The sequence below is a fragment of the Aythya ferina genome, assembly GCF_964211825.1.
Source record: "Aythya ferina genome assembly, chromosome: 3".
In the NCBI taxonomy this organism is placed as follows: domain Eukaryota; kingdom Metazoa; phylum Chordata; class Aves; order Anseriformes; family Anatidae; genus Aythya; species Aythya ferina.
The window spans coordinates 22,162,815-22,188,730 of NC_140298.1; the positions used below are offsets into that span (position 1 = coordinate 22,162,815).

The 25,916-nt window shown below is 46.1% G+C and overlaps 1 protein-coding gene and 1 long non-coding RNA gene across 2 annotated transcripts; one reads left to right on the forward strand and one right to left on the reverse strand.

The window, feature by feature from the left end:
• Window positions 1–635: 635 nt before the first annotated feature.
• DUSP10 (dual specificity phosphatase 10) lies at window positions 636–25,697 on the reverse strand. Its single transcript, XM_084512981.1, has 4 exons — window positions 25,575–25,697; window positions 23,499–24,338; window positions 4,995–5,372; window positions 636–1,905 (listed from the first exon to the last, which is right to left on the reverse strand). The coding sequence occupies exons 2-4, from the start codon at window positions 24,292–24,294 to the stop codon at window positions 1,640–1,642; spliced, it is 1,440 nt and encodes a 479-aa protein (XP_084369107.1). The 5' UTR covers window positions 24,295–24,338; window positions 25,575–25,697; the 3' UTR covers window positions 636–1,639.
• LOC311433652 lies at window positions 1,919–3,162 on the forward strand. The gene is made up of 2 exons (XR_014690874.1): window positions 1,919–2,072; window positions 2,445–3,162. It is a non-coding gene; the product is annotated as an uncharacterized lncRNA (long non-coding RNA).
• Window positions 25,698–25,916: the final 219 nt, after the last annotated feature.

The window sequence follows — 25,916 nt, forward strand, 5'->3', positions numbered from 1 at the left end:
AAATAACAAACAAGGAAAGCGAAAGAAGTCAGCCACCTAAGGGGCACTGTCGGGAAAAAAACACCAGCTCTAAAATATGCACCACATGTAACACTGACATAGCTGGAAAAGGGGAGGGATGAAGGGAAAGATGGGCAAAGGAGAGGGAAACATCCCAGCGTGGCCAGGGATCATGGAACTGCAAAAGGAACAGCCGGTAGAGAAGCCAGGGAAAAAACATGGAGGAGACCAATATATTTCTATAAAATAGTTTTGTAGCACAGAAGATAAGCTAATTGCAGGAAATGAAAAGGAATCAGTAAAAAATGTTTATTTCTTATTTTTCTAAATGACTATTCAGCTGTAGGTCTGTCCCCAAAAGCCCTCCCCAGTTGTGCCAATTCAGCTGAACAGCTCCAAGCTTGATGTACTTCCAGGAGAGAGAAACATGGCTACAGAAAGCAAGGGATGCAAGAGTACAACAAAAAATAAAGAAAGAAATAAAGAAAACATTCTACCAGCGGAGGACAGGAATAAAACACTGAAAAGGAGATGTCAAACAAAAGATACCAGCAACGTACACTGAAAAAAAACAAACAACACACCATCCCACAAAAAGCAAATGGAAAATCACTAAAGAAATAAAAGGACACGCATTTTCCAAAGGATTTTTTTGTTTTTATAATCAATTATTTTTACATAGACAACTGAAACACACCAATATTTTGTGCGAAAAATATTTTTAAATAAACTTTGCTTGTTCTCAATTTTTGTACATTCTGATATACATATGTAACAAGGTTTATGGCACTGTAACCAGGATCAAAATCATATAAAGGAACAAAATAATTGCTTTCATTTATCCCTTCTGAACCAAGCCGGCTGCCATTTCACTATTAGACCTTAAAATTATTATCTAATTATTAGTGAGCAGCCAACTCTAATTGGATTGAACACTCAAAACAAACCCCAAATTATTATTGCACAAGAAGCCAGTGAAGGCATATGGCATAGAATGATCAAAGTCCCTTACTGTTAAAACCTTACACCCCAAAATAGAAAAATAGAACTGGAACATGAAACACGCCAAAAAAACTTTTTTTTTTCTTTAGTTTGAGTCAGGAGTGTGAAAAGTGCCTTGCAGACTTTTTAAGCTGCTCTCATCTCCTTTGCATCAGTGAGCATTTTGCTAGGTTATCTTTAGCAAAGCCTTTGCAGAATGAAGGCCCTCATGTTTCAGGGAGTCTTTTCTGCTTTGTTTTGGCCATTTGCATTTCATCTTCAACTTAGGTTTCTTCAGTCTATGAACCTGCACAGACTACTTAGCCATAAACTCTATGAGTAGCTGGAGAGCAGGAGAAAGAAAAAACAAAACAAAAAAGCCCAATATTTCTTCTTCTCGTTTTGATTTTAAGAAGTATTCCTTTTGCTTCAAAGCTTCCCTGCTCTGCCAGTGCCTGGGAAGGAAACCACAACCACATCCCAAACATGGCCAAGTTCTTGGATCTCTTTTAAAAACCTTTACTCACAAAAAAAAGGTTTTTATTCACAAAAAGTCTGCCACAACCCACCCCCCCCCCCGGAAGCTAAAAAGAAAAACCCACCCATCACTGCCCTAAATTAGGTGAAGAATACGCTAACCCCTTCGTTGACTTCACCATCACACAACAGTTTCTACGCCGATCAGCTTTGGTGTGAGGATTCGTGGTGTGACGCCGTTGTTTAGATCTTCCTCAAACTCCAGTAACTGCCCCATAAAGTTAAGGTTGGGGGAAATGATTGGTCGCTTGCCTTTTACAAATTTATAGGCATCTGTCATGGTCATGCGTGTGTGCTTCATCAAGTATGCGATAACTATGGTAGCAGATCGGGACACACCAGCCTGGCAGTGAATGAGGAGACCTTTTCCACACTGATGGGCTTCCTCTGCAAATGAGAAAAACAGAAAAAATAAAGTTTCTGCCATTTCGTAAATTAGAAAAGCTCAGTGCAATTAGGAGTAACTTGATGTTAAAGCCCCTCTATCTGTTTAGAGGCACAGCAGCATCTCCTCCCCTTCCATCTCCAGTCTATGGGTTTCACAGTTTCTTCAGGTGGTTAGAAGAGGAGGCTCAGGGGCGACCTTAATTGCTCTCTAGAGGTACCTTAAAGGAGGCTGTAGTGAGGTGGGGGCTGGTCTATTCTCCCACGTTCCTTGGTGACAGGACGAGGGGAAATGGGCTAAAGTTGCGACAGGGGAGGTTTAGGTTGGATATTAGGAAAAACTTCTTTACCGAAAGGGTTGTTGGGCATTGGAATGGGCTGCCCAGAGAAGTGGTTGAGTCACCATCCCTGGCTGTCTTTAAAAGATGTTTAGGTGTAGAACTTAGTGATATGGTTTAGTGGAGGACTGGTTAGTGCTAGGTCAGAGGTTGGACTAGTTGATCTTGGAGGTCTCTTCCAACCTAGATGATTCCATGATTCAGGTGAAGCACACAGACCAGCCTAACAGTGAAGATCTCCACATTTGCAGATCTCTCTGTTAGAGATGAACTGCCAGCAAATATTTATGCAGGCGGTCAAGGTCCACAAAAAGGCAGCCTGAGCTCCATCCCCACCTCTCTCACAACACCACTGTGTTATTCAGTATCTCAGCTTCCCTGCCTTGATAAGCAATATGCCTTTCCAGAAGTAGGTATTTTCACATTCAGTACATAACAAAGAATATATGCACTTTGTTGTCCTAATCTCTGAGGCTCTTGAAATCAACTTCATCTGGGCAATCTGCACATTTCAGTTTCACTTCCTGCAGCTTTAATCTTCACTAAACTTGTGTTTGTTTTGTTGGCTTTTTTTTTAAATTTATTTATATACATATATGCCAATGACCTACTGTTTAAACATTTACAAACATTCTCAAATGCAATTTAAAAGTTTACCCTGAGGGAGGGAAAGCTTTGACTAGTTACTTCCCCAGCTGGCTAAATTTACTATGGAAAAAAAAAACTCAATGGAGAAACACTTGTTTATTAAAAACAAAGATAGCCCCTTGAGCTATAATTATTAAAAAGGGAAGCAAAATGGGTTTTAAAATACTTTCTAAACCTTTTCAGAGCAAGGCTACTTTCTCTGCTCTTGGTTAGATCATGAAACAATAAAAAAAAAAAAAAACATAGTGTGTGGCGTAGGAGCTCTAACCCTGCAGTTCACGGGGATGCTGGATACAGAAATCTTCCTCTCACCCCCAGAAGGCTTCAGTGGAGTTTTGCAGTTACTTTATGAAACCTTAGCCTACTGCATCATCCTGTCTTCTTGAATTCAAAGTTTTAGGTTTTACTGGATTTCCTGACCCAGTTTTTGTTCCCTAAGGAAAAAAAAAGTGATACTTCCTCTCCCTTGTCCTCAGAGAGGGCTCTAGCCCTTCACTTCTCCCCAAAAGGTGCCTTCTTCCCCTTCCTATGAACATAGTGATCAGTAGGCCTGACAGTGCTGCTGGTAGAGCTGGGGTTGGGTTAGGAGCCATTGGAAAATAATGACTTTAAACAGAGATCTTTTGGTTGCCTGCATGGCAGAGGTCAATCAAAATGGCTGCTGTTGGAAGCTCCTTGTGGGAAGACTTGAGAATTAACACTGTATATCATCAGGGCTGCAGCATAAGCAGTGTTTCACCTAGTCACCTTCACTGAAACATCTTACCTGCAGGCTGTATCAGCACAACGACCCCCTGCTAAGCAAAACACAACCAGACCCAGCAGCACCCAAGAGCTGCCTGCTTCAGAGCAGTGAGTCCTAGCACCACTGAGGCAGATGGGCTCAGAAGAATATGCTGAGCTTGGACTCCCCACCCCAGGACCCAGCCCTATGACCAGTACCTGATCCTTGCTGAGCACCAGAGCACCCCACGGAGCCAGCACAAGCAGTCTCAAGTTTCAGAGGAGCTGTGCACCTATGCTCTCACTCAGGAGCCATAAACAGTGGCTATTTTTGAGAGCAGGGACAGAGGAAGACAGCTCTGAGTCCACTTTTAAAAGTCCATGGGGTCAGCTAAGGACCTAAGCTGTGATATAACACAGAAGCATGTTTTCATCATCTTGTCTTTCATTATCAAGCCTGAACTATTGGTAACAAGATTAGCCCAGCCTCAGCAAGAGGGAGAAAAATTGCATGCCTGTGGTTCTGCACCACATCCAGGCTGTTTCAGAAAACCTCTAAGGACATGTACTTGGGCTTGACAAGCACCAATGGACATCCACCGTGCTGCAAAAGGTTGTGAACTCTGTACATGCACTGTGGAAGCTGTGCCCACAAATACATAGAGGAGGGCAAGAAAAGGTCCTCAAAAGCTTTCAGTATTACCCCATGTCCTCACTGACCAGGCCCCCTGCATGTGGATGAAGGGTGCATTGTGTGGACCATAGTAAGGTTCAGAGCAATGTGGGTAACTTCATTACTCTAGCCACCTCCCCAGTTTCAGATGGAGCTGCATCTCTACTGTGAACTCTCTCACAGCCTACAGGGTTTGAAGCTAATTAATACTAGTTGTCACCACTATCCACTCACCCACACATACACTCCGAAGTTACAAATCTAATGGTAAAATAAGTGGAGTGTGAATGTTTGTCAGTTTTCTCATAAAACTGAGCTGGGGAAGACTCTGTTGTCATTAAAAATAATGAATATAAAAATTTGGATGGAAGCCACTGTGAAGGTTAGGAAATGCAAAGGAATCAGGAAGAGGGGATGACAAAAAAAAATTCTCAGCTGGGGGAAGCAGGGCTTCAGAAGTACTAAATTTGGAGATCCAGCATCACTATCAATGGATAAAGTTGTACCCCTAGGCTACTTAGTCAGATGTGCCAGAGATGAGAATCAGCAGAAACACAAGGTGCTCAGCATTTCTGACGATCTAAACAGAAGTAAATATGACCTTGCACAGCCTTCATGGAAGTTAGAACCTGGAATTAATATTATGCTTTACTAACAGGTAAGGAGAGAAGACGGTAAAAACAGGAATCGTTTCAGCCGAGGATAATTACCAATGAACTCAAAAGCCTCTTCAAAATACTGCCTGAGATTCTGCTTGTTGCTGTCAGTGGCCGGGAGCCGCTTGTAGTTGAACATGCCTTTCTCATAGTGGTACAGGGGCAGGTGGGTGGTCACATTGATCACATAGCCTATGTTCATCCTCTGCATTTTCTCCAAGTCCTGAGCATCGTGCTCATTTCCGAGGAAGAGGAAGGGCAGGATGGGGGTGAGCTCAGCGTTCTCGATGTCCGGTGTGGTGGGGATGGACTGAGGTAGCGTGGGGGGCACCGCGGACGCACCGCTGCCTCCTCCCCCCTCTGGGCACTCTTGCAGCTGGAGGGAGTTATCACAGAGGTTTTCGTGGTTCTGCCTGAAGCCGCTGAGTCCTCCTGGGGAGAGAGGCCAAGCAGATATTTTGGTTAGAGACCACAGGTAAAGCGCCGCTTCGGCCCCACCTTCCTTTTGAGCATGCCCCAAGGACCACCAGGACTGGTGTCAGCCCTGAACATGGCTCTGTGCAACATCAGGGCGCCGGGACTGCCTCACCTGCGAGCCTGTGGCAGGAGGTGAAAGAAAAACAAAGGCTTTTTTTTCCCCTCAAGAAGGAAAGCATCAAAACCACGAGCAAAACAGCTCCAAGCACACTGGAACAGGGCAGCAAGTCGGCCTTTTATCAAGACCTGTTCGTATGGGCAGGGAGTTTGCTTGCCAGAGGGCAGGCCTGCAGGGCACCCCCAGCCCCAGGAGAACAGCACCTGGCCCGACAGGAGGATCACCACCCCTCGTAATGTAACAGCAACCAGGGCTCTCGCTTAACATGTGGCAAACAGCTCTCCTTTTTCTGCCCCAGTTGTCTGAAAATATCCAGCAAGAGCTATTTTTAGGATATTAATATGGATTGGGAAACGGGTCCGAGGGGGAAGGGAGAAGTCACTTTTTTGGCTCACGTTTCCCCCCGGCTCTACCGCAAGTCACACCACTGGTTTTTTTCAAGCAGCATTTTCCCTTTTCCCCCCACTCCAGGCGGGTGTCTCCCCAGCCCCGGGAAGAAAAGCAGAGCTCCTTTCCACACCTCGACCGGCGGTTACATCAGCCGCGGGCTCCCCACCTGCCCAGTTTCCATAGCGCTTACACAAAGCGCGGGCTGACATCAGCTGGCATGACATCAGCCCTCCCAGCGCAAACAATGCCAGGAGCACCACTCGGCGTCGGGCCTTCGGTTCCTGGGAGCCGATGAGGTAATGCGAGCAGGTGGCTCGGCTCGGCTCCGCCACCCTGGGGAGGCAGGGGCAGAGAGGGAGGAACGCCGCCGTGCCCCCCGCCGGCCCGCACAGGCACGGGTTCCTCTTCCACCGGGACGCTTTGGAGTCACGCAGCCTGCCGAGGCGGGCCAAGTGTTCAGACTCAATTGCACTTTTGTCAAAGGAAAGCCAAAAAGGGAAAAAAAAAAAAAAAAAATCAGGAGGGGGGAGAAATACACTTGAGTTACTAGAAAGAGCTCCACCAGCCAAAGTAAACGCTGAATGTCACCATCCTGCCTTTTTTTTTTTTTTTCCCTCCTTCAAAAAGGTTATTTGTCTTTTCGGTGCTCTTTCACGATGACTTAGCAAAAGAAAGGTTTTAAAGCCATGCTGTAACACTGGCTTTGGATCAGAAACAGCCAAGAACTTCAATACCCAAGTGTTGAGTGCTGCAGCTCCCAAAGTCCCAGTGCCAGCCCACAGGGTGCAACCCACACAGGCCCCATCTCGGCACCCCACACGGCACATGATGGGTACAAGTGCCCCAGACCAGGTCTTTGGGAAGGCTGAAGACCAATTAAAGCCCATATGCACTATCTGAATGAGTTTACAGGATGAAGCACAAACAGAGCTGCCTTGAAAGATCCAAAGCTGTTGTAACAGGGGCATAAGGACAGAAGAAAGGGCAAGGATAAAAATCTGAGCTCAACTGCCAACCATACCACTTGGCGTCGATAAGGTCTGAAAAAATCCTTTCAGGCTGCTCAAGAAAACAAGCAAGACCATGGTCCATAGTCCCCATGCTGAAGATGTCCGACATCTCACCCAACCCAACTGCTACAGCCCGGGCTAAACGCTGAACCCTGAGCCACCTTCTGGTTGTCCCAGCCCCTCTCCAACTCTTACTTTGCTTTTGCATTGGTAAGCAATCCCTTCCACTTAAATGCTTCTGTTTAAACGACACCCAGGGCATGCTAGGGTTCCCAAGGAAACCTCCAAAGAATAAGCAGCTTCAGTCACCCCAGGGTCAGTGCTGATCTTCCACAGCCTTCTGGGAAGAAGCGCCCATAGGTGGAGATAAGATCCCATTACTTCATCACTTGGGTGCAGACACACTTATGGTGTGGCAGGCATCATCTTTCACCAGCCACCTCGCAGATACAGCAGGGATGGACAATCTGTAGGCAGCGAGGAAAGAGCTCACTATATCTTTCCTCTGTCGCCTCCACCTGCCCCACCGGTCAGAAGACACCACCACTTCTGTTACCCATTCTTCCTCAGTGCCTGGTGTGAGCTTGGGCCCAGTGGATGAAAACCTCGTCTTCTCCTCCCTGTCACGTTTTGCAGAACTCCTCTGCTGTCACCACAGTCAGCAGAGAGCAGGAGGGGCAGGGCAATCCTCACCGCTCCAGCAGGAGTGTCAGGCCAAAGGCTGGAAAGTGATTCCAAGCACATCGTATAGAAGACACCCAAACAAGTGCAGTAGCCAAGCACACAACTGCTCCATCCACCATTTCTTTCTTGGTGTCTGCTAGTGAAGAGGAAACCTTATGTCAGCACACATCCACCCCCCCTTGTTTTTCTCCCTCATGGCTATGGAGTTACAAAGTTAGAGTAGCATATACATATATAATGTTTAGAGTAGCATGTATAAGCAACTCTTGGAGCATACAGCCCTGAAACAGTGTGTTACTGGGGATAGGATCCATCTCAGACATGAGCAAGGAATCAATGGACAGGAACACTGGGGCCCAGAAAGGATGCAGCAAGATGCTGTTGGAATAAAGCTTAACTCTAAACACAACAGTAGGAGCTCTGCTTAGGTCTGTGCTGAAATCAGCCTCTCAGGCCTCAAAACAAGATCTAGATGCCTCAGCAGCACTGCTCCTTAACTCCACTTCCCGCACACTTAGCATGCACCATCCTCACTCCTAGTCAATTTACATGGCACTAGCATAATTTAAATGGAGCTTGTGCATGCATAATACTCTAGTTTGCCATGTTTGAAAGACTACCTCCAATAAAGAAACAAACAAAACAAGCCCAAGAGAAGCTCATTATGACCACTCAGAAAGAGTCAAAGAAGGATGGACTTTGGACACAATGGTAAACACAGCATGCAGAAGACATCATTTAAAGTCTTTGTGCAGTAGGGGAGAGTGAGTGAAGATGCTCAAGCGTTCCCAAACCTGGGGCAAGAAGGAGATGTTAGTGAGGGCGGTGGCAGGGAACACGGGTGAGGGGTACAACCTGGTAGGAGCCTCTCACCAGTACAAAAGCAAGCTGCATTTAGAAGCAGCTTTTCAGCTGTTAGTTACAATATACTGAAAGCCTTCATCATATACAGAGAGCCTCAGCAGACAGGCAATATATGAACTGGAAAGGACCATCAGCATGTATAGCAGTACAGTCTGAGCTCCAGCCACGAAGCCTATGCTCAACTGTGTAGCCACTTTCAACAAGACATTTGGATGTTCAGGTGCAACCCACTGACAAAACAAAAACGCTAGCAGCTAGACTAGCTATCAGTGTCCATTTCTATAGAGTGCTGTACTTGTAACTTGTCTTTGTTATCTTTAAACATACCACGTAGCTGTAATAATCAGGTAAAAAGCCTGAACCACACAGCCAATTTGATATTGCCCATAAACAGATGCGGAGAACATCCCAAGTGTTTTTATGCATGCTCTTCTCCAAAACAGCTGCTGGGCAGGTTTTGGGAGCCTGAACCTACCCAAATCCAAATGAAGTGACAGGCACACAAGGATGCCCAGTGCACCTAGAAACCCACGATATTTCTATCAAAAGGGAAAAGGATAATAGAAGTAGGATGCCCACAGCAGACAGGCTGACCTGCTATCTAGTGAAACGCATCAGAAGCCAGTGCTCTTGCTCACTGCTGTTGTGAAGAGCCAGAGAGGTTTGCAGTTATCACTACAGAAGCCGCATGAAATATTCCACCACCCTGCCTTGCCAGAACAGTTAGTAAGTGACAACAGACTAGGGATTGTCTGAGACGTCAAAACTTTTAGGAAGTTTTAAGTCAGCACTGTGTACACTCCAGCTATTCATACTTGTTTGTTCAAGTTCTTTTTTTTTTTTTTTTTGCAGCCATCTGCCCATAAACATCTTGCTTGATGCTTCTCAAACGCCCCACTGCGCAGCGCCTGGGCAGCAGCTGCACGCACATTTCCCAGCTCCACAGCCACCCAGGAGCCCGGGGCTCACACCAGTGCTCTGAAGCCAGGTTAGCAGCTGGACGGGAGCCAGGGCAGCTCTGAGCAAATTGAAGAGAGACAAGCAGCATGATGCTCGCATAAAAGTCACGCCAAACACGGTGTCTGTCATTTGCTATCGGGAAAGGGTGCATTTGATGCAAAACAGGCACAAAAACGTATGGCAGAAACAAAGCAACCAGTTTTTACAAGCGACCGTGACCTTGCAATAGGAACGGACATCTTTACACAGAGCAAAACCAACGACGCTTATCTGCACGCATTTTGTGTGAGTGATTTTTAAGGGAAGACAGAACTAAAAGAAATTCAAGCAGTTCAGTAACACCTGCCCCCCTCCCATGTCTTCCGTGACACTTCTTCATCGGTGTGAGCATATATATGTTAGGATGTGGGCTTATGATATGTTCTTATAGATATACAATATGCTTCCTACCTGGAAACAGGCTCTTACCCCACAGTAAAGAGAGTAAGTTACATTGCTCCCTCTCCCCCCAGGGGAGGGAGAGCTGAAGCAGAGGCAAGTACCATGAAGTAACCTGACCACAGGGTAACACCTGCACTTACCTTTACATCACCTCATGTGCACGGCTGGGCTTTGTTTTGAGAGCAGCAGGTACTGGGTGTTCCTGTTACAACTACAAACAGGAACGTGTTTTTATACATGACAGACTGCAGATGTGGGATCCACATTTAGATAGAACATGTGATCCCCATAGACAAACAGGCCTTTTGTACAGCTTTGAAAGCTATTCAGATGGATTTTTGGATCCACACGTCCTCAATTACAATACCACAAAGCCAACTCAAAAAAAAATAAAAAAATACCACCCACCAAACTAAAGCACACATGCAACAAAAGCAGAAGTCTCACAGGGTTGTGACAAAGATATATTTGGGCTGCAACCTCCACCCCTCCCAAAGTGCCAGGCTCTCACAGGTAGGGCCACTGGAGAATATGGTGATACGTAGCTTGTAGTGAGTGACTGAGAGCTTCAATAGCTGAGGAACGAATCCCAAGTTTTAGCACATCCACTCAGCAGGTTTTCTGCGAGTACCTACACACTACATCGAGCCCCTACAGCTCAACCGCGATTGTGTTTAACATTAAAAGGTTACAGCTTTAAGCAGTTAGCGTGTAGGGCACAAGCTAACACCAAGATAGGAGATACTCAGGGAACTGGTGCGTATCCGTTTAAGATCACACTTCGAATTTGTGCAAGTACAGCCTGTTCCTTTAAACCTGTGACCTCATTTATTTACATTACTGCAGAAAAGCACTGCCAGAAGCAACAGCTGATGACAGTCTCATGTATTTTTCCACTAAGACAACAATTAAACTGCTTCTGTGTTATTAATGAACAGATGACTTTGCGTCAAGTCGACTCAAAGCGCAGGACGCCTCAAGGTTAAACAAACGTGGCTCCAGCATGTAAAAATAGAGGTGTGCTGCAGGCAGGGTGCTGCCCAGCCGGGCAGGAAGGTGCAGACCTGGGGCCACCCCTGCACCCTGCTGCTCCTGTACCATGGGCAGGATGTACCTGGCACCCGCTGATTAGTATGAACTAATCTGGGTCATGCTGTTATGCATCTTCTCTCCACGCTCGGCTACGCTTTTAGCAGCGAATCCATCACAGCTACTTGCCTCCTTCCCCCCCAGGGCAAAAAACCAGCTTTACAGGCTGAAGAAGGGTTCTGCCAGCAGTGGCCAAACCCACTCTCAGGATGTGGACAGCCACCCAGATCACGGCTCCTTACCACCAGCCAACGCCATGCCTAGGAGGTTGATGGCCATGCTCAAAGGGCCTTGTATCTGAGCTGTAACCTGACGAGGGGTGCACCAAGCGTACATCTTCCTTCTGCTATTTCTGTGTTGTCTGACACAGGTAAAATCCCTAGCTCTCCACATTTCTTCTGTTACTCTCTCAACCCCTCTCCACTTTTTGCCTCAAGCAGGGGTAGGCCTACGTGGTACCAAAAGCAATACTAGGGCCTGTAGGCACTGGCAGCATGCCTAGAGAGCACAAGAGCAAAAACGATGTTGTAGTGGAAGATCTAGCCATCACCACAACATAGGTACTGAAAGGATGGACATCCAGACTCCTCACGCATCACTAGACAGCCATTTTCCCAGCAGAGCTCCACAGTAGGTTACAGAGAACTGCGTTTCCCAAATCTTTCAGAGCAACGGCGCTAACTCAAGCATGTCACTGCAGGAGTGTTTCTCCTGTCTGAGACAGACGTCCTCCTCACTGCAGCTGTTGGTGAGCATTGCTCAGGGTTCATCCTTACTGCTGTAGAAAGCTCGGGAGTTGCACCACGGCTGAAAATATTGTATTTGGCCCACATAGCAGGAAGCAGAGATGAGAAGGACAACTCCTCTCTCTCTCAAACAGGGTGGGGACCTATCGAACCACATTCGTCTAGATGACATTAGAAGTAGCTCCTTTGACTTCAAGGAAATTTTGTTGCCTTTTTTTTTTTTTTTTTTTTTTTTATAAAAACATTGGATGGAGATTAAACTGAGGTTGAGCCCATAATGCAGGGGGATATGCATCCTTCAGTGGTACAAAGATAACACAGTGATGCCAAGGCTGTTTTACACATTACTATTTCTGCTGTTGAAGAATAGAAGAAAATAAATAAATAAATCAATAACTGCAGCCACGTTCAGCCCTTTGGAGCAGAAACCTCATTCACCACCTTTTCACAATTTAAGTATCTTCATTGGCTTCGAGAATCTACATTGATTTTAGAGAATCGGGGGGCAGGGGAATGCAAAGGCATGAATAACTACAGGTTTTTTTCTACTCTGCAGCTGCTAACGTGAGACACGTCTCACTTGCCAGTCCTACAAGTGTGTTTCTTGCCTGTCCACAGGAGGTTCAAACAACCCGTTGCAGGGTTTCTTTCCCTGTCACCCACACAGCATTTGGCATCAGCCTTGCCACAAAAGATAAAGCTTTAGACAAACAAACAAAAAAGTAAAAGTAAACATAGTTCACAAAGAACGGCTTCCACCTTGATACACTCAATCTAATCTAGTCTCCCTCTAATCAAGCTGCCAACAGCACTTCAAAAAGGGGAAAAAAAAACTCCCAAAAAAGCAAACCCATGCATTCCAGAGAAGTTGCAAGGTCAGTTTTTTTCCATTTGTGAACTACCATGGGAGGCTGGTTTGTAGACAAGCTCTGGCCTACAGGAGTTACAAGCACATCCTTGACACAATTGCTTTGAGGTCCCTTTAAAAGTCAAGCGTGCAACACCAGATATAAACCGATAAGTTCCACCCCCAGCTTTGAGGCATACGTGCATGCATTTGCATGTTATTTCTAATTTCAACTCACTACATCTCACGCCCCTTGCTACAGCACATCCTCTCCTACTGGCCTCTTGCAGCCCCTAATCTTATCTACTGTTATCTAGTACTTCAACACCAGGAACAGAGCGGGCTGCTGCCCTGAAGGACACAGCCCAGTGGGGCAGGAGAGAGGTCACTGAAGGCAGTTTCCTTTGCAAAGGGACACTGCCTCTGCTCAGCTCCTCTTATTTCCTCCTGTCATGCTTCCACCCTCGTTCAAATGCATTTTCTCCCATAATGTCTCCCACACCTGAACATGAGTTGCTTCTTCCCAACACTAGCTTCTACCCCTTTGCTTTTCCTCTTCAGAGGAGCACTAGATCATCCATTAGCTGTAATTAGAAACAAGCAATTTTTATTAATTTTCTTTTTAACCTGCTGCTGTGGAATGTTCGTTAGTATTTTTGCTTGAAAGTTGTGTGTTGTTTTTTTTTTTGTTGTTGTTTTTGTCAAACTTGGTTTTGCCTCAAACTCCAAACCTGGGACACAGGCCACTTATGCAAGTTACATACCTCCCTTCCCCAACTCACTCAACAGCTCTTCCAAAAGCATTAATGGTATCTTCTGGACAACTTGCCAGCCCCTCCAGAAGTCACTGTAAACACTTCTGGACCACGTCTGAATTCAGGACAGTGGTTCCAGCTTTGTAACTAGAATCCCCTATATGCTGGGATATATAGTCTGTCCATGTGGGAGAAACAAAAGCATTCACAGGAGAGAGAAAGAGAGGAGAAGAAAAGAGAGGAGGGAAGAAAAACACACCACGTGACAGCATCCTTCAAAGTTATTCTCAGAAAGCAGTCAGGAAGATGAAAGAGGAAAAGATATTCTTGATTTCAGTATAAAGAACATGTGTATATATATATATATGTGTATATATAAATAAATAAAAGAGCACAGCTTGGAACAAGAAAGTCAGTCCCCCAACCCAAACACACTACTGTGACAATTTTGCAGTGACAGATGAGGATTGGACTTACCCTCCCTGGAGGGCAAGCATTTATAGCAGAAACTCAAAATTAGACACGTTACAACTTCTCATAGCAAAAGTATGCTCTCCCATGGGGATTTAAGCTAACATGAGGTCCAATTAAATAATCACTGGAAATGTCAGCATAAACCCTGAAGGAATACATACTTCTACTGTGAAATGCTCCCGCTGGAAATCATATTAACAAAAAGGTCATCAAGAAATGCTAAAGCTATGTATGAAAGGGAAGTGAGGGGGGAGGGAACAGAAACTATTTTAATGTCATAAAGATACCACAAATTGTTTTATATTGACAAAGAGCTATAAGTCTGTTTTCACAGACAGGCAGAACAGAACAGACCTTCCCAAAATATCAGTGCTCAATCTGTATTATTATTAAGCTTATTTTAAATTTCAACATAATATTAAATAAATATTATATTTTCACATTAAATTGCCTCCCATGATTGCCTATCAGCATATGCATTCCTAAAGCAACCTGCCCACCCTCACTGCTTGACCCACAGCCAGCCAGCAGCGGCGGTGCCCATGCTCTGGGGTGTGCAAGGACCGAGGTAGCTCAGAGGGCCCCGGCTCAGCACATCTGAAGAGAGAGAAGAGACCAGGCACTGTTTCAGACATCTGCATGTGTAGGAGGGGACAGTTATATTTAATTAGTACATATTAGAGAACACTGACATTTCCATGGGTCAGCCATCTATTTGTTCACTTTACCCTTTTAAGGGCAACCTCTTCTCTTCAGGACAGCTTCACTCCAAGCAGGCTGATTTGTTTCTCCCGAGAATGAACACAGGCTCTTTTCCAGTCCAAACCACTGTTCCTCTGCATCAGAAACACCAGCAGTACATTGCATTAATGTGAAAGAAAAACAGAGCGCTGCTGTAACACACCAATGTTTGTGAATGCCATTCATTCCTGCTGGATTTAAATCCTCTTAAAAATGAAGAGTTTCTGTTCTTTTGACTAGAAATAATAATATCTGGCTCTCATTTGACACTTTCCAACAAACTATTTTGAAGCACATGAAGAAAATCCAGAAGTAAAGGGCACTGCCTTGAGATATTTTAGTGCCATACTGTCCTAAAATAAAAGCATCAAACTACCAGAATGAGCAAAGTGCCGGCCAGCTCCCATGCCGTCACATAGACAGCATGGCCAGCCCAACCAGAAATTGAATCCCGGTATGCTACAGGACTGTTTGTTGATGTAGGCTCAGGACCACTGAGCTGTACATCTCGCACGCCTTTCCCACCTCATGACATCAAGCCAGTTGCTGAACACTAAGCAACTCACACCTTCCTGGTCTTCAGGAGACTCAAATTGGGTCACAGCACTGGGTCACGCGGTGGCTGACAACCCTCATGGCTGAGGAAGCATAACTAGAACCTACACTCCAGGATCAAAGGAAGAAGAGTTACAGAATCCAAAACTCAGCAGCAATCAAACAAGGAAATCTCTTCATCTAGATCAAAACCAAACTGAGTCTCCTTGTCTTCACAGACAAATAAAGAAAACTTCCCAGAAAGCACAGGCACTGTGTTTTTCTTTGATAGAGATGTAATACTACCTTACAGGGCTAACAGGAAAATACCTATGAAGATTAATCTCAAGCTAAACAATCATATTAAGTGTTTTTATTTATACCTACAATATGCCAGCAAGTTCTATTGTGTAAATTAAGAGTAACTTAATTTCAATCAAGTGAACAGACAGGACTCCTATTATCTTAGCAAAGAAAACAGCCAAGACAAATTAGAGTCCATCATTGACACAACACAGGTCACCTGCCTTAACAATAGCTTTTGCTTTAAAATATTATTGGTCACTTCCTCACTTAAGGCTTAATATCACACTTCAGTGACATAAACTAGTGACAAACAATTCAACTAATGTGACAGAAATTTGCAAGTTATCCTTTATTTTCCAAATTCCTTAAAGCCATTGTGAAAATAAATATATATATATATAGAGAGAGAGAGAGAGAGAGAGAAATTCATTTGTAGATGAGGAGTAGCATTTGTTGTTCTTTCTTCTACATTTAACTTGAAATGTTTCTTCTCTGTTATGGTGAATGGAGTGTGAATTAAACTCGGGCATGTTACAGATATTTTTTAAAGCTAGATTGTAGCAGAAAAAGTTGGAACCAACACCTTCCCCTAATCTTATTTTATTTATTCCCCTCTGTCCCTCACCCAATTTCTTCCTTTGAAGCCTTTATCCTGGCCAGAAGGCCCTCCCAGCTCCAGAAGTGCCTCTGTGCCCCCCCAGCAGCAGGTGCTGACAGATTTACAGTCCCCCAGGGCGCTCCAGCCCCAGGCCCCCAGCTGGGACAGCCCCGTGCACACACTTGAGCCGCCTGGAGCCCGGCCAAGGATGCTGCGGGGACGTAGGCCCAGCAGTGCCCCTGGCAGCAGCAAGGGGAGGCTTATTCCTTTGGGACATATAGGACTGGGTGGCACCTGCACCTACAGGGATGGTCCTTGCAGACTGGCTGGTTCAGGTCTTGCTGCACCGACTACAATAGGAGCTGTGATGTGCTCTTAGATGCACCACCATACCAGGAGAGCACAGGCCTGTACTCCTCTGGGATCTGAGCCACTCACAGGAGAGCTTTTTTGAGAAAGGACATAACCTGCTCACAAAGCAGAGAGAGAAAAATGAAACTTGAGTTTTCAGATGAACAAAAGCCACCCACAGACAAATCAGAGCCTACAGCATATTACTTCAGCAGAGATGCAGCGTTAAGGGATGAGGGTGTCTGTAAGCCCCTCTCCCACTTCATGGGCCAGGAAGATCCATGGCTGAACCTGGTTCAATGACACTTAGCACAGATCACAGTCAGAGATGAGATCAGTGTTAGAAATGGTGCAAAGAGGGAAAAAAAAAAAAAAAAAAAAAAAAGGAAAGAAAAAAGACATTGAAGTGACTTGTCCAAGGCCTCACAGCAAGCCTATTGTGTGCGCTTAGTCAGAGCTCCCCGGCCCTGAAGCTGCTCTGCTATCTAGGCACAGTTATCCCTCCAGCCAGATTACCCCTTTCCTGCACCACACAGGGAAGGAACTACTCCCATCTTCCTCTCCCATTCAACCCTTAAAATGCTGCTGTACAGGTCCAGAGCCAGGTGTGCAACCACCTGCCTGAGGGACTTTCACTCCTTGGGTACCAACAGCTTTCAGAGCTGATGCACAAAAACCATCTCCAGAGGGCTGAGATGCTTCCAAGGCATGAGTTTGCCTTTATCACAGATACCGGCCGAAGCAAAGAGTTTCCTGTACTGAACAGTCACAAGGCATTAAAAATCCCCACAGATTCATTGCTGAAGCTCATGGGGCATAAGAGTATCAATCGGCCACACAGCAGAGACCATGATTGCCTTGGGATGTTGAAGCTGCAGAAATAACCCCAATGAAACATTTTGAAAGTAGGCTCAGTGCCCCTACATGTGTGCTTTTCATAGTAGCTCCCATTCTGCCTCCACATAGTACTGCTACACTGACAGGCACAGCCACGACTGTGGCTAGTTTTCCACCCCAGCCAAATCCCAGAGGCACTGGTGCACGAAGAGCTCTACCATTATAAACTCTGTCAAGAAATTTACTGGATCAAGGCCACAGCTCACAGGCAAGAGGCAACCACTTGAAAGACCTGCCAGATGAAGCTGAAGCAAGAAAATGCAGTACTCAAGAGGGCACGTTTACTCACCTTCTTCTGAATAGGATTCTCTACCGGCTCAAAATTTCAGGGGAGGAACAAGCCATAAGATATCTGCACTTCTTTCAGCCCTGACTGATCAAGCACCTCAGGTTTACTTCACAAAAAGTTTAACTTTCTGTACTTACTACAGTACATAAATGTTTTAAAAATAAAACATTGAAGACAGTTTCAGGTGAGTACCTAGAAACAAAGCTCCAGGCAAACAACCACAGTGATATTCAGGTCAACCTTGTGTTTTCTGCAGCCAGTGTTCCTCCAAGCCTACCAGAGACAACCCAGAAAGGCCAAGGCACCACGCATAATCTTATCTTTTGCACAAAGGGACAAACAAAGCATTAGGTCATCCTTTAAACAGATTAACAATGATCTGTTTCATTAAGCAGGAAGACTTCTATCACCCTGCAAGCTCACGATGGATATTTCTTTCTTGGTTGGTTGGTTGATAAACGTATAAGATTCAAGTGTTAAGACCGTGCGCACACTGCTCCCATTCATGGTATTTCTTCACTTAAGAATTCCTTCTGTAAATAAAAAAATTGTAACATGGCTTTTCACCAAGTAAAGAGTCATAGCCTGAAGACAAGTGGCTGATCCCCCACTTCAAAAGGTATTGAAAAGGCAAAGAAACTTTTGTGCTCCTAAGCATAGTTTTAAAGAAAAAATAAAATGCATGAGTGGCCACTGCTTTAAAAGAAATAAAAGCATATACATATTCTAAAAAAGAAAAGTATCTGTGTTATTTAAAAAACAGACACTGCTCAAACCTCAAATTCAGTTATTATTCCAGCCCATGCCTCTCAGAAAGGCTGTGGTCACTTTAAGAATGAAAGGCCATAAAACATCGGTAAGCACTTCTATAAAGGCACAAAGATCTTACTGGTAGAGCATCTCACCCATGACAGGGGAAGGACAGCACTTAAGGCTTTCAGCTAATTATAACCCAACTTATATAAACTAAGAGCATCACAGAGGATGTCTCCTCAGTTGAAACAGAGCTGGAGCCAAACTTTTCTTTACTAGCATTACAGGTATTTGGCTAATATAACAGTTTCCTTCTTGATTCTTAGTTTGGTTTCCAAGTGTATTAGAAACTGGACACCTAAAAAGAGAAGTCTTCACGCTCGCCTCTTTCCAAAGCATGGACTTTGCTCCTTTTGCCTCCCAAAACATGGCAGGTACCAAGCAATCCAGCACTTCAAACTTTAAGATGCCATCATCTGGGAAGAAATGCTACACTTTCCATTACTGTTGAACTGGAAAATTTAGTGGTGCAATCTTCTGAAGAAGCCTTCCACTTCAGGTAAAGAAAAGATTTTGTTCTCAAAAAAAAAAAAAAAAAAACCACAAACAAACACATAACAAAACAAAACAAAAAAAACACCACTATTACCCCATTTTATCTATAAGCAAAAGGTGTACATGCATACACCCCACTCATTTAAGTGTTGTGGCTGATAACTTAATTACCTTAAGGTGGAGGGGCAGGGGAGAGGAGGAGTGTATTTCAGGTCCAGCAATCAGCCTCTGAAAACTGAAGGTAAAATCCCTTACAGAGCCAGGAGAAGTGTCATCCCCGTACCATCCCCCCGCAGTGACTGATGAGGCCAAATTTCCTCCACAGCACAGAGGGAACACATTTTAAACACACTGGATGTTTCACATGTATTACTTAACACTTAAAAATACACATTTCCCGATTTCAACCATGACCTAATAATTATTCAGTGGAGATCTCCAGTGGAAATAAGTGCCAGGCACATATTTAATTGGACAGCTGGATTTTTTGACCGTTGTGTCAAGTTCTACTCTCAAATATACTTGTGCAGAGTAATTCAATTAGGGCTTAAAGTAACACAGGCACTGTTGAATTACATAATTAATAATAATAAATCATGTATTTGCAACAGATTATGACAGCAGGTATTCCAAAGGCAATGATCGTAGTATTTTGCAATGACATGGGAGAGTATAAAACAGGTACATGTTTATTCCTTTTATAGGTTTCTTGGCCCCTTTGTAGTTGTTTCAACTTCACTGATAGGTGACTTCAGCATTGGTGAGAGATCTGAAGTTATTCTTAGACTGTGGCAGCAAGCCTGAAGGGATTTTACTGGCAGGTTTTACACGCCTTGCTATTGAGACCCAGTCACTTAATTTATTTCCCTGTTAGATGAGCAATGACAAGACTGAAAACCAGAGCACAAGTAAGCTCCTCAAACCAGGAACAAGAACAGAGAAGCAACTAATTGTTATCATCGCCCCTTGAAATGCTCCAGCTATCGCTTTAAAGCACAAAGGGGGAAAAAATGGATTATTAGCAAATTTACATCTTACATCTTTGTTTCTGGATTCTGTCTTTCCCTGTGGTCAAACACAGGAGCTTGAGTACTGAGTACAAGACTTCAATGGGTTCACAGGGCTCCTGCAGCTGGGGCTCGAAAAGGCAGAGGAGGAAGGGTAAGATGAAACCAACAGCGCTAGACACTGACTAGGGAGACAAAAGCAACTTCTCTTGTTGAAAGCTGTTGAAACGTTTTGGCACAGATGCTTCAATTTTTCATTTTCAGTTCATTTGTAGATTTAATTTAACTTGAAAAGAGATGCTCAACTCCAAACCTAAACATTTCATTCTGTGTAAAATCATACTTCCCATTTGAATGCAAATGCATTTCCTACTTCCTATTTTTATGTCCCAGGAGCAAAATAAAGCACGCGAAAAGCCCAAAACTGCAGGCCATTTTCACTATGAGCTAACACACCCAAGGAAGGCAAATTCTTCCAGTAAGGCAGAAATACTTCGGTGTTCTCCTGTAATGGTCTCATCACAAGGTGTTGAGTTTGTGGGAAGGCAGGCAGGCACAAGGCCATCCAGGATAACCTGGGCTGCTGAGGTCTTCCTCCCCAAATTCAGCAACAGTTTTGCCATCAGCATCAAGCAGAATGGGGGCCAGGCTCACATCACTGTTTTCACCTCCTCTCCTTCCCAATACTAGGCAAAAAAGATGCATACACAAAGAGAAAGGCCTTTAGGTTTTAGTAGAAATGCAAAACCAGTCTAGCATGAATGACTGTGAGCACGCAGGGGAAAAACACGACTGCTTTATATTTTATATAAGATATGAATAGTAGCTTCAGCCCCGATGGCTTCAGCTGCTAATGCCCATGTAACAACAGTGTTAAGAACATGGTATCTTTCTGAGGGAAAATAAGAAAAAAAAAAAGAGTTACACCACTATTTAAGTGACTGATATAGCTTCTGTACAAAGAAGTGATTAAGTCTTTGCTTCTGAAGAGCTGAATTGAAAATGATACCAATCTTCATTTGTGACAAGAAACACTCCCTGTTAAAGGAAGTAGCAGAGAGACACAAAAGGAGGCACAGAGCTCTTAAAAACCCCGTAAAGCCCCAGCGCTCTCCTGTCAGTCAGTTTATATCGGTCTGCTACATTAAAAATAAATCAGACCACCTCTTTTTAACCGGAGCCTAATAAGGCACCCTATACATACATTTATCTATAGACCAGTCTGGCCTTTGGAAACAGCGCAGGAGTTTATCTGTGACTGAAAAAGACTGGGGCACCTAACCCTAAATACACCCGGGGCCACGCCGCTACCCGGCGAGCAGTAAGCCCGGGCTGAAACCCAACCCCGTGCTGCTGATCGGGTTCCCCCCACAACGTGACACCGCGCCACGAGCGGGGCGGCTGCGGGCCGCCAGGCCGCACCAAAGATGGAGAATGTGGCACCGGGTCAGCGGGACGTGGAGTTGGCCAGCGCGGCTAGCAACCGGTGTTTGCAAACACAACACGGGATCAGATGGGCCGCAATAAATTAGGACTGGACTGCAGCAAGAGAGAAAAACCACTTGAAGGGAAAAAAAAATAAAATAGAAAGAGACAGGCAGAGAGCTACCCCCGGCCTCTTTTTGGTGTCTGCACCCACAGGCGTGCAGGCCCACCGGGTGTCAGCTCCTGGGTTACTAAAGCATGAGGGAAAAGTAAAAACTGAACAGATCAGTGAAACTGAATAATGAATGCTTCCAGTACCACTCCTTAGGCTCTCTTTCAGTTTCTGATCCCTTCTAAATGCTGCTTTACCATGAGCTGAGCACACTTTGAGCCCCACTTCAAAGACAGGGAGGGAGGTAAGGTGACAGCAGGAGCACTCTTGTTTTTGTATCTTCTCCCTTCTGCACTTCCCCAGGTGAGGTCTGCTCTAGCCCTGCCAATTACTACACCCAGAAAGCAAGGGATTTGGCTTCCTTTGTCTCCCAACACAGTTCCAGGTCTGCTGGCAGAAACAGCTCAAGGAGGGGATTTCTCCTAAGCAGGTCTTTGAAATAGATGCTTACATTTCTCAGTAGCTGAAGACCAAAAATGGCCCAAGTAATCCCATGAGCAACCAGTTAAACCCATCGTAGCACCCAGAAAGCAGTGGTCAGCCTGGGAAGGTGGGAGCAGGGGCTGCCCACGACCTGCCCACAGGGCCCATCAGCTCCATGGACCCATTTCAGTAGGCGCCTCCTATGTCAGGGGCAGAAAAACTGCCAGTTTGTGGTGGCAGGAGCTGCAGTGTTTTCAGAGAAACATAGAGAAGTGGGGTGCTGAAGATGCCTGCCTTCTAAGGGCAGGAAGACTTCCAGACTACACAACACAAGCCATATGCCTGGCTGCAACAGAATGAGTACCATCAGAGAGAGGAGACCTCAGGGACGAGACCTCTGCGAAGCACCTCTTCTCTCTGTCACACAGATAAAGGGCACCGTCTGACCCGAGACACTCAAAAGCATACTGTGAACCTGCAGCAAGTGTTAGTCAACCCAGCATGACCCAACACTTGCTGTGAGTTAGAAGAAAGTTCAGTGCAATTTTAAGTTTCCACAAGATCTAGCCGAAGACGAGTACCTCACTGAACTCTTAGCTCCTAGAAGCGTATGAAACTAAAACAGAGAAAATGAGCTAAACCATTAGCCCAATCCATACTTCTGCCACACCATGCAGGGTACTTTTTCCTGTAAAAGTTACTACTTTGAAGTGAATTAAATACATACAGTATGAGGTATTCAACAACTCCCACAGTTTCTCAGTACCATAGCCAATCTCTATCAACTATGCCTCCAAATGGTATAAATACCCAGGGGGCAAAGAGCTTTGATCTAGAGGACAGCATCATTATAAATAGGAGATAGGAGCTACAGAAGAAAGGGAAGAAAGGAAAAGTGTCCTTGGATGCTGCCTTAATTGGTGGGACACATTCCCCCCCTTGAACATTAATGGATAGGCCAAAGAACTCATTAAAACACAAGCCTTTCAAGTAGGAAAAAAAATACATATGAAAGTGTGCATCCATACATACACATGAACACTAACTACCCTTTCAGACCCCTTTTTAGAGGAGTATCTCCCTCTGTCTGTTACTCTGACCCTATACCACCAAAACAAGGCTTGACGGCTCCTCAAGTTTTGTCAACTGGTCCATGATGCAATGCCCTAGACTAAGCAGCCTCCTTTGTCTTTATTTTTCCCTTCTTTTGCTCTCCCCATTGCCCATCCCTAGCACCTAGGAGTTCAATTTTATATAGACTAAAATAAGTCTGCTAAGTAAAGGTCAATCTGGTGACTAAGAGAGAAGTATGCCCTCCTGGACTTCTGCCCCTCAGGCTATAAATATTTAGAGAAAACAGTTGGGGAAATTCTTTGTCTACATAGACAGACACCAGGAAGCATGTTTCCTTCTTCTCCCAGCTCCCACCCCCTCCACTACTCAAGGACAACAGTCAGAGAAAGGGGAGCATCTCCCCACTGCTGCGCTTCCAGCTCCATGATCTGGCCATGGAAGACATTTGCTTTGCCACTCGTGTGCCACTTGAGGCACACAGCGCTTCCTAGAGATAAACAGCCACAGTGAGTGTTCAACCCCCAGCAAAGAGTACAGCCAAATACATGCACAGCATGTGGGTCAAAGAGGGGGGTTACCTTTTAGGACTAGGGGTTCCTTGCCTTCTCGCTTGAGTGACTCCAGCACTATATGGAGTGGCTGGGAAGGCATTACTCTGCTTGGCTCATTGGTATTCTCATCATAAACTATGATTTCTTTGGAAAAGATCCTCTTGAAAGAGTCCTTGCCTTCCCGGCAGGAGATCAAGTCCAAGACGGTGATCTTGCCCTGCTGGAGCCTTCTCCGGCTGATCTTGTCAGCACAGTTAATGTGGACAGCCCCTTGAATGTGGCTTTTGTTATACTCCATGAACGGCCTGCAGTCAATGATGACAGGCCCTTGGTTCTGTTGGTGGCTCTTGCTGCATTTGGTCATCTTCTTCGCCAGATCGTTGGGGTAAATGATTTTGATGCTAGCTAGCTGCTTGGTGGTGCCCGAGACCGGGCTCCCCACTCCACCCAGGGGGCTCAAGTTGCCGGCGTTCTCATTGCTGTTGACCATTTGGTTGGCGGGGCAGGCTGTGGGGGCTCCGGCGCTGCTGGTGCTCGCTTGAGTTTGGGCCTGAGTGTCCTTGTCGTACGTTGCCACAGTGCAGCAACTGGCACTGCTGCATCCACAACTCAGGGAGCGTGCAGAGCCGTTGGATGAGGGCATATACGTGAGATTAGCAGTCTTTAGGGACACGACAGCTGCGCTGAGCAGACTGGAGTGGCTCTCGCTGGCAGAGGAGGCAGGTTCAAGATAGCTAGAGTCTAAACAAAGGTTGAGATCCTGAGGTCTCACTGGCCTCGAAAGTGCCACCACTACCCTATCGTCTAAAGGAGACGGAGGCATGAGGAGGCTGAGGACTAGCGAATTAGGAAGAACTCAAGATCACCCTGCAAAAGAAAAAAAAAAAAAAAAAAAAAAAAAAAAAGGAGGGGGAATGGGGAGAAGAAAAAGGTGATGAAAACAGATCATGAAATCACATAAGCCTCCTGATACTACAAACCACTCCATCAATACCTGTTACCCACAGGTTAACAGTCCCTTCCAACAGCTACCAGCCTGCAGTAGCTGTTGAAGAGCCCTTCCAGTCCCACAGCAAGTACTCCAGCTCCTTGCATGCGTGCGAGTGGAATGCCAAGTGCATGCAGCTCCCGTGGACTGTGCTGCTACACCCGGGGGGGGGAGGCATTTGTATCCATACAGATGGTGCTGAGCTATTCTGAAACCCCAGGCATGCACCCGATGAAGAGGCACACTCTCGTTTCCTTGCAGTAAGCAAAGGAAACAACTCTGGGACCGACTCTGCTGCTGGGAGCAGCATACAGGAGCCAAACGTCTCAGTGGCAATACGCGACTCTTCCAGCAAGCAGAAATAAGATTAACTTTTCAGTAAATGATCAGGGGCAAACTCAAATGCAAAGTTCAGAGAAAATAAAAAAAAAAAGGGAGGGGAAAGGGGGTTCTGGGGACCTTTACAGAATGTGGGTTCATGCCTGGCTCTCCCACCTGCCCGGAGGGGCTACAGCAGCCCCAGGCCCAGGCTTCCAGAGGGGACCCCAGTGCCCCGGGCTCGCAGCCCCTGCCGCACAGCACAGCACGTAAGCCCCGAAACCTCCCCAATTCCATGAGAAACTGGAGAAGAGCAACAAGCCCAGCGCAACCTGAAGGGGCTGAAGGGCTGGGGAAGCCACCCGGCCCCAGCACAGCTCCGCCAGGACCCCCGCTCCCCTCCAGCAGCACGCCGGGGGGCTCGCTCCCGAGCTGCGGGACAGAGCGCGGGCAGCTGCGGCGCGGCTTCTCCCCCCCAAAAAAAAACAATAATAATAATGGTAATAGTAATGATAATAATGATGATAATGATGATAATGATGATAATAAAAGGAAAGCAGCGAGCGCCTTCTCCTGATGCAGTTTAAAAAGAAAGAATAAAAGGTAAGGCAAAGAGATGAGCTCCCTAAAAAAAAAAAAAAAAAAAAAGGGAGGAAAAATAATAAAAAAATAAAAAATAAAAAAGGGAAAAAGAAGCGGAGAAGCGAACTTTTACCCCGCGGCTGGGCAGCGCTGCGCTGCCCTGCCCTGCCCTGCCCCGCGCAGCCCCGCTCCCGCGCCCTGCCCCGTGCCCGTACCGGCGCGTGGCGGCGCGCTCCGGTGCGTCCCGCGCCGAGGGGCCCCGCGCGGCCGCCGCTGTGCCTGGCGCTCGCTGCCCCGCGCCGCCGGCCGCGCGCCGGCCGCATCCTCCTGCTTACTTTCTCTTTTGCTACCGCGTACAAGTACGGCGCCGCGGGGGCGGGGCCCGCGGCCAGCGGCGTGGCCGGGGGCGGGGCCGGGGCGGTGATGTCACCGCCAGCCAATCGGGAGGGCGCCGCTGCCCCCCCCTCTCCCCTCAGCGCGGCCCGCCGTGGGGCTGGCGGGGGATCCGTGCCCTCAGCCCGGGGGGGGGGAACGGGCTCCCCTCAGGGGCAGCCTCA